Genomic DNA, 8,764 nt, shown 5'->3' with positions numbered 1-8,764 from the left:
ATAATTTTTTTATAAACTCTTTTAAATAGGGTGTTAAATAATAAAATTTGAGTTTAACTAAAGAACTTAGTACAGTCCATAAAATGACGTGTCAAATCCTATTGGAATTTCAAGTTAAAGTACAGTATTATTGATTTTTTTTGAATGCATAATTAAAGTTATATAATAATATTAAATGTTATAATTTGTAATAAAATATTATGTTAAAATCATTTATTGAATGTACTTAAACACACGACAAAAACTACAATGTTATGAAACATGAAATAAAATATCCAACTTAATCAACATGAGTCTCTAATGAATCATGGTTTGGAAGTGGACATCTCAACCCACACCATTATTCTCTTTGGTGAAAACTGATGAGCGAACTTAACAGAAAAGAAAAACTATATGGAACTCACAATATACACTCAAAGCAGAAAAGGGAAAAGCTTCCATTGTCATGGAATTGGCCAAGTTGGGATCTAAATTCTTGTGTGTTTTCTTTTTCTTTGGTGAAGCTATAATTTTGAGGCAGCTAACTGGGCCTTGGCCTTGTGCTGTTATGACTATGGGCGTTGCACCTAAACAGAGAGTCAATGTTTGGTGGTAATGACCATAAGTAATGCTTTGGTTCATTCATGCTTCACTTCGTCTACACACCCATTAGCTTCAAAACTAATTCACTTAATTTCAAGCTTCAACACTTGTATTGATTTTTCTGTTAATGTCCCATCAAACTTAACCTAAACCATCTAATTTTTTAAAGTTGCTTTTCTTAAAGAAGTGACTTGAAGGTTGAACCCCGCAATCTTAAAATGTAAATCACTCTTTTCCTAAACAAAACACAGGTTTAAAGTGTTATTGGAGGTCACTTTTTTATTCAACTTTTCTTTTTTAAAATATCCAAATGGTAGAGTAAATAAATAATAAATTAAATTTTCTCCTCTGTAATTTCACAAATTTTTATTAAATATAGCAGAGTTTGAATTAAAATGAAAAGCATGAAATTATATGATGGGCAGCAACACCCCATAAATGTTGTTACTTCTTGGGACTGTATCATAAAGTATGTACTGTAAGCTAATTAGCACATGAACGACCATTTATGTCGGTGAACGCATAGCAATTGCCACTCACCAGACCCAGCTCAGCCTGAAAACGACGCAAGCCACAGCGATTCTTCATGCTCCGTGAGTTCACGCGCGACGGTGCGTTTCAGAAAGTTGCTCGAGTTTGATACACACGCTCCCTATGTGCGCGTAAAACCAACTTTTCCAATTTCGAATATAACTTTTTTTAATATTTAATGAGGTCTACATTTTCTGCCGAGGCATCCCCATCATGATTGAGTCACCCAGCGTCATTGTTTTATTATTTTTTGGGCTTCCACCAAACGACGCCGTTTCCTCTTCCCTGTGAATTATATATTCTTGTACACCAACTAGGGGTTACTTCGTACCCATACTTTTTTATATTTCCTAGACAATAACCAATAAAATTTATATTTGATGAAATACTAATGTTTCCTAAAGCATTATATCTTATCAACTACTTATTTTTGTTGGGTACAAAGTATAAAATTAAATCTACGGTTGAGATTTCTTAAAACAAATATTAATCACTATTTTAGTTAAGAAATTTAAAAAATTATGACAAATATACTATATTTTACATATTTTTTTTAATAAAATATGTTTACTTACTCACTTTCCTAAAGTTATTATTTAGCAGTAACTCATTTTTTAGACAGTAGATATGGTGCTGAGTAAAATGATTTTATGTAATTTAACGGTAAATTTTAGTGAAATTCCTTAGTTTTTGCTGATGTTTACTAATTATACCTATATTTTATAAAAATAAAAAAAGTGCGCTTTTTCTGTTCATAAATTTTGTTTAATATTTTGTAAATACGTTCTCCATTTTTATTCAGTGGCATAGATACTTCCACAGATATGGTAGTGACACTCTTGCACTTCCGGCTAGCTGTTGCAGCTTTCTGATTCTACCTGCCACTGCTTTCCCGGTACTCACTCTTCTTACATTTCAAGCATTCTCTCTCATTGAAGCTTCTCTTGACTTCTGCTTGTGTATTTAACCTGATTCCATATTCTGCATTATCAATTTTCTGCTTGGTTTTGGCTTTAAGTTGTGACCTTTTTTAGTGGCTTTTCTCCAACACTTGCTTGATCTGATCCTTTCTGTGTATGTCCTAATGTTTTATGTTCTTTTTCGTTTGATGTCTCATGGTTGGATTCACTTTACCTGCATCAAACTTGCTTTAGGTGAAGTTAAACTTTAGTCTCCAGAATAGTTATAACTGTCTTGTCCTTGCATTGTGTGTTCACTCTTCACTGTTGAAAGTTTAATACACCAAATCTGGGTGGCTGCTTCACTGGCAAAATTACTCTTTTTCTGTTTCCCCAAGTTCCCCCTTTCCACTTTCTTTTCATTCACCTTATTGAGTCAAATATACTTAATAATTGATGAGTCCAAGTTCCAAAAACTACTCATTGCTAGCTGACTTAGATTGCTGGTAAAATGCAAATCTGCGTCTGATTTCTTACTCTATCTGTTTCACTTCAGAGGGCTTGTGATTGTTCTGCTGCATATTCTACTGTATTTAAGTAAGAAATTTCATCTGGGAAGGACCCTAGCATAGTTGTTACCATGAAAGGAAAGAACAGGAGAAGTGGTGGTGCTATTCATATGGATTACCTCATTCACATTCAGGAGATTAAGCCTTGGCCCCCTTCACAATCTCTTAGATCCCTTCGTTCTGTATTGATACAATGGGAGAATGGTGAACGCTCTTCAGGGTCTACCTGTCTTGTTTCCCCTTCAGTTGGTTCTAATTCGGTCGCAGGTGAAGGAAAACTCGAGTTCAATGAGTCATTTAGGCTTCCAGTGACACTGTTGAGGGATATGACTGTCAGAAATAGTACTGTTGATATGTTCCAAAAGAACTGTTTGGAGTTGAGCTTGTATGAGACTCGTAGAGATAAGACCATTAAAGGTCAGTTGTTGGGTACTGCCATTATAGATTTGGCTGATTGTGGCATACTTAGAGAGACCTTGAGCATACGTACACCATTGAATTGCCAGAGGAACTACAGAAACATGGATCAGCCACTTTTGTTCATTCAAATTGAGCCAGTTGGAAAGAATCGTGCTAGGTCTGCATTGAAAGAAAGCTTGTCAAAGGAGGTGTCAAAGGACAAAAACGGTGGTGATTCAGTATCGGTGATAATGAATGGAGAATTTGGTGACGAAGCTGAGATTGCCTCTTTTACTGATGATGATGTTTCCTCACATTCATCTGTGGCTGGAGTTACTGCTTCCTCAGAGTCTAGTGTGTGTATGCCTCCCGAACATGAAGAGGTACTAATATTTTCCTACATTCCATTCTCTTATTTATAGAAGCATACATTTCTTTTGCTTTAACCATGTGTGTGTGTGTGACAGTTTGTATTGTCCTGCAGCCCTATTCCATGAATATACTTTTTGATGTAGGGCAAAATGCAATAGAAAACTTCATCCCAATATTTAGATGCTTTGCACATGTTGACCAAGTTTAGAACTTTCCATCAGATGCTTGACTGGACCTTTTTACTTCAGATTGTTTTATGAATCAATACAAGGTAAATAAGAAATCCTATTTTCTTACACTTCCCATTACCCAAGCATACAATAGGAAGAAGTATGTAAGTAAGCAAGGAGGAAATGGGAACAGGGATGAGCAAGAACAAGGATTATTGTTAATTTGATAATACAGAAAGCGTGAGTGGAAAGAAGATAAGGGAGTCTATTATGAGAAAGTACGTTATATGGAGGGGAGGGAAAGTATGCGAATTGAGTGATTTGGGTGGTATGGAGGTTGCAGCCCCTCGACGTGCTGTTTATTCAGTCTACTATTTTTCTGTTTATTTGATCTATAATATTTTTCTGCTTACCATTTCCTTGTACTGATCATCTTCCATTGTTGATCCTATAACAGTGGGAGTAAGGGGATTTCCATTTTCTAGTGATTCCAGTAAAATCTCAATTCCCTATCACTATCTAATAACGTGTTTCCTATATGCCTGCCTTCTGCTTGCGGGATATATCTAAATATAACAGTATATTAAGAAAATTATCACCAACCCATGAAGTAACTGTTACTGAATTGCAGAATGCACCACATGGACCAGCACAAAACAATGGTAGGAATGACATGGAGCATCCCTTGGCTTCAGAGACAAGCGTTGAAAAGTTGAATGTGATGCAAGAAGACACATATGATAGACTGGAGGGGAGTTCTTCCTATGATGTATCCTCTGATGTTGGGAGTCCAGTACATGGTCATACTCCGAAGACTACTACTCCCAATCATAGATCAGTGACCCGAAACCAAGTTGTTTCCTCAAATGGTGATTCTTCTTCCCCATCAATGGAAGAAACTTCCAGAAGCAGGGATCATGAAAATTTGGATCAAGTGGGTTGTAAAAAGGTAGCAAATTGTAGAAGTGTAGTTGCAGGTGTTCAAACAAACCTTAATGGAAGTGCTTGTGACATCTATTCAAGCAATGCTACATTTCTAGATAGTAATTGCTTTGTGGACGAGAACCCAGGACCTGGTTCAGAAACCAATGACAAATTAAGTGAGAGATGTGAGGAAGCTGACAAAAATTGTGTGAAGGAGGGGGGGAGTGATAAATATTACCACAATTCCATTGAGGATAAGCTTGGAAATGAAGTATTAAATTTTGATAAGCAATACCATGTAGAAGATGAATCAGTTGCACAAGGTACAAAAGATCAAGTTTTATTGAGTAGCAATTCATATTCTTTAGGTCGGTCAGATAATGGTATAAAAGGAAATTTTCTGAAAAGTGAAAGATTAAAGCATGTGAAGTCTGTAAGGTCATCCGCAGATTCAGCTAGGAGTACTGGGTCACTGGGTAGCAATCATCTTACTGAAGTAAAGGAAAATGGTGTTAATGGAAATGGCCAAAATATTGGAGGGAACAACAGAAGCAGTGACAGAAAAGATGCCAAGATTTATCCAAGGGAAGCCAGAACTGCCATTTTAGACAGCAGGATCGAGCACTTGGAAAACAAGATAGAGATGCTTGAAGGAGAGTTAAGAGAAGCTGCTGCTATTGAGGCTGCTTTATATTCAGTAGTTGCTGAGCATGGAAGCTCCATGAGTAAGGTTCATGCCCCTGCTCGGCGCCTTTCCAGGCTGTACCTTCATACTTGTAAAGAAAATCTTCTAGCTAGAAGATCTGGGGCAGCCAAGAGTGCTGTTTCTGGGTTAGTCCTTGTTGCAAAGGCATGTGGAAATGATGTCCCAAGGTAGACTTGAGTTTTATTGGTTACTGCATTTTGTTCTTATAATATTTCTCATTTTCCTATCTCTAGTCAAGATTGTATTTTGAAGATGTCCATCAGTATCACACACTACAAGTTGCTTCATCATGAAAAGTTTGATATTTTATTTTTAATGTCAAACTTACGATACATTGCTCTGCCTGAAATGAGAACGGACTTTCTCCAATCTAAAATGCATCACTTTCTGATTATTACTGCTTAAATTGGAAGTTAACAGTTTCATCATAAACTATGCTAGCTGCCAAGGCTATTAACCTCCTTTTGCATCTGGATACAGGTTGACATTTTGGTTGTCCAATTCTGTTGTGCTGAGAACAATTATAAGCAAAGCTACCAAAGACATGACACCATCAAATCCTGCTGGACCTATTACAAGAAGGATGAATGGAGAAGCGAATGGCAAGATAGCACAACCATTAATATGGAGGGGGTTCTCTCCTAGGAAAAGTGAAAATACAGCAGTTGAATATGGAGGTATTGGTAACTGGGAAGATCCAAACATGTTTACATCAGCATTGGAAAAGGTGGAAGCTTGGATCTTCTCCCGCATCGTGGAATCTATTTGGTGGCAGGTAACACTTTCATCTCATGCTCCTTTCAAACAATCCTTAAGTTCCCATGCAAGCTCATTATTAATATCAAATAATTCCATTGTAATCTAACATGCGTCATTCATTCTCTATGTCCAGTCTTTGACTCCACATATGCAGCTGGCTGATGCAAAGGTCACTCATGAGGATGCATGTAAAAGCTCTAGGAACATGTCTAGCTCATGTGATCAAGGGCAGGAAAATTTATCGCTAGATATTTGGAAGAATGCTTTTAGGGAAGCCTGTGAAAGGCTCTGTCCTATCCGAGCTGGAGGGCATGAGTGTGGCTGTTTGTCTGTGCTGCCTAGATTGGTTAGTCTATCCAGTTCCTTTGTTCTTTCCTTCTATGTTTTGGACCATAAGTTACTCAAGTTTTTCATTGTAATATCATTTTGTATTGACAGTCAATTTTATGGGACTTTTGTTATTGAAACATGGTTTTTTTAAAATATACATGTTAATCTATATATATATATATATATATATATATATAGGCTCATCTCTTTTAAGTGATAATGTCTGAAAAAAATGGTTCTTTTCCAGCGGGAAAAAGAACCTGTAAACAAATTTCATACAGCCTATTTTCAGTTGATCTTTGTTTCTATTCCTCACAAATTCCTGGTAGCTGATGGAATTTCAATAAACTCCAATGGTGTATAAAATCCTTTGTAGCACAAGTGGCAGTTAAGTTGTGCCTTCTTTTTGGTGTATTGATTTTATGAACGAGTGGTTGAATTGGAAGTTAATTTCAAATCTTCACTGCAGCTTAGTGCCTCCAACTGAATCCTTATGGGGAGGTCGGAGGAATATGGTGAGAAAAGTGTGATTTCTGCAATTTGCTTGAGATGAAGCCATTTGCCACCCCACCTTCCCAACCCGAAACACCCCAATCAAACTGATATCTTTGAATATATTAATCAATCCTGTATCTAAGTTGTCAGATTAGGCAATGAAATTGACATCAGATTGCATTTTACTTTTACTTATTCTAGATAATGGAGCAATGTGTAGCAAGATTAGATGTTGCCATGTTCAATGCCATTCTTCGTGAATCTGTTGATGATATTCCAACTGATCCTGTATCTGATCCCATTAGCGATCCTAAGGTTCTCCCCATTCCGCCTGGTAAATCAAGCTTTGGAGCTGGTGCACAGCTTAAAACTGCGGTAATTTTTCCGATCTCAGTATTTTTCTAATTTTTATTTAAACTAATATATGGCTGTCCACTCATGAATGTAACTCCCATCCACCAGTCTAGGTTCAATTTACTCCTTTTGTTTCTGCTGGTATCTGTTTGTGTCTTGAATGTGCTGCTAAAAGCAGGCCAAGAGTATGACTTTCTGGCCTGAAGTTGGCCACTGATTAATTGAGCAATTAGAGGTTGACTGTTTTGTGGCTACAAAAAAGGAAAAAAGGATGATTTAATGCCTACATTCAATATAATGTCAATGGAGATACTTCGTCCTAACTGATATATTCTTTTCATTTGTGTTCTGGATTTCTCAGATTGGTAACTGGTCTAGATGGCTAACTGACCTATTTGGTATGGATGAGGATGACTCACTTGAGGATAGAGATGATGACCTTGACAGCAATGACGGAAGTCAAAATACATCCTTCAAGTCCTTTCATCTTCTTAATGCATTAAGTGACCTCTTGATGCTTCCTAAGGATTTGCTGTTAAGTGCATCCATCAGGAAAGAGGTTAGCCAATGAACTTGTGCTTTTCCTCTTCAGTTAACTTTCTGTGACTTTCTTCTCCTTAATCACGGTGAAAGGATCCTTGTTTTTGAAGGTCTGCCCAATGTTTAGTGCTTCACTAATCAAGAAGATTCTAGACAATTTCGTCCCAGATGAGTTTTGCCCGGAACCTATTCCCACTGTTGTTTTTGAAGCTCTGTCGTCACAGGTTAGATATAAACAAATATGGCTTTTTTGTGCTCATGATTTGTTATAGGATTTCTAGTTTGACACACTATATACACACACACACACATACATGACTAAAATACCAAAATACACACTTGGGCAAGTCCCACGATGCAAAAGGAGCATAATGACGTGGGAACTGTGTTTGATTGAGGCTGAATGAAATTGAAATGTCTCATGATATGTATGGTTGTTTACTTGATACACAATGTTCTTTGATTAATTGATTTAAGGCCAAAACTCCTACTGATTTGGCTAATGATATCTAGATTTTTTTTTTTCAATTTGATGCAGGATGATCTCGACGATGAAAAGGAGTCTGTGAACAACTTCCCATGCATGGCTGCTCCCATTGCATATTCGCCTCTGCCAGCAACTACCATTACAAGCATTACTGGGGAAATTGGAAGTGAATCTCAGCTGAGAAGAAGCAGATCTTCTGTTGTGAGGAAGTCATACACTAGCGATGATGAGCTCGATGAATTAAGCTATCCATTATCTTCGATATTCATTAGTGGCTCCTCCCCAGTATTGGCCAAACCCAACTGGAAGTGGAAAGACAATCGTGATGAATCTGCCTTCAGATATGAACTCCTGAGAGATGTTTGGATGAACAGTGAATGACCTTGCACAAATTAGATTTTACCCTTTTCACTTAAACATTTGTTGTGTATCAATGTAAAAAGAAAGATATATATTCTAGGTTTAGCAGAACAAAAACTGTTAAAAAACGAGATGGTGGAAATGGCTTGCATATAAATAATAATGTTTGACTTTTGGGTCATCTTACAACAAGGTCACTTGAGATTAAATTCTAAATTTATTTGTGATGATTTCAGATGCTCATTTTGGTTTATTTGAAGAGTTTAATTTACAGCAAAAAAATAGCG

At 36.8% G+C, this 8,764-nt stretch overlaps 1 protein-coding gene across 2 annotated transcripts; it reads left to right on the top strand.

Moving 5' to 3' along the window:
• Positions 1-1,869: 1,869 nt before the first annotated feature.
• LOC113861331 lies at positions 1,870-8,717 on the top strand. Of its 2 annotated transcripts, none has more exons than XM_027494087.1 (9): positions 1,870-2,008; positions 2,569-3,363; positions 4,154-5,319; positions 5,633-5,927; positions 6,045-6,257; positions 6,938-7,111; positions 7,452-7,649; positions 7,741-7,854; positions 8,169-8,717. In XM_027494087.1, exons 2-9 carry the CDS (start codon positions 2,653-2,655, stop codon positions 8,496-8,498), a joined length of 3,201 nt encoding a protein of 1,066 aa, XP_027349888.1. In that variant the 5' UTR covers positions 1,870-2,008; positions 2,569-2,652; the 3' UTR covers positions 8,499-8,717. The 2 variants fall into 2 exon arrangements, with proteins under 2 accessions (XP_027349888.1, XP_027349889.1); XM_027494088.1 differs by having other exon boundaries at positions 1,885-2,008; positions 2,615-3,363.
• Positions 8,718-8,764: the final 47 nt, after the last annotated feature.

Source organism: Abrus precatorius, unplaced genomic scaffold, assembly GCF_003935025.1.
Source record: "Abrus precatorius isolate BTA unplaced genomic scaffold, Abrus_2018 Scaffold3, whole genome shotgun sequence".
Classification (NCBI taxonomy): Eukaryota; Viridiplantae; Streptophyta; class Magnoliopsida; order Fabales; family Fabaceae; genus Abrus; species Abrus precatorius.
The sequence above is the reverse complement of the archived record's forward strand: the minus strand, read 5'-3'. Positions and strand labels throughout refer to the sequence as shown.

Excerpts from the sequence above, each read along its gene's own strand:
- LOC113861331 (XM_027494087.1), top strand. The coding sequence starts at position 2,653 with ATGAAAGGAAAGAACAGGAGAAGTGGTGGTGCTATTCATATGGATTAC. Across the intron at positions 6,258-6,937 it reads TGTCTGTGCTGCCTAGATTG|ATAATGGAGCAATGTGTAGC; the intron begins GTTAGTCTATCC and ends TACTTATTCTAG. Across the intron at positions 7,650-7,740 it reads GTGCATCCATCAGGAAAGAG|GTCTGCCCAATGTTTAGTGC; the intron begins GTTAGCCAATGA and ends TTGTTTTTGAAG.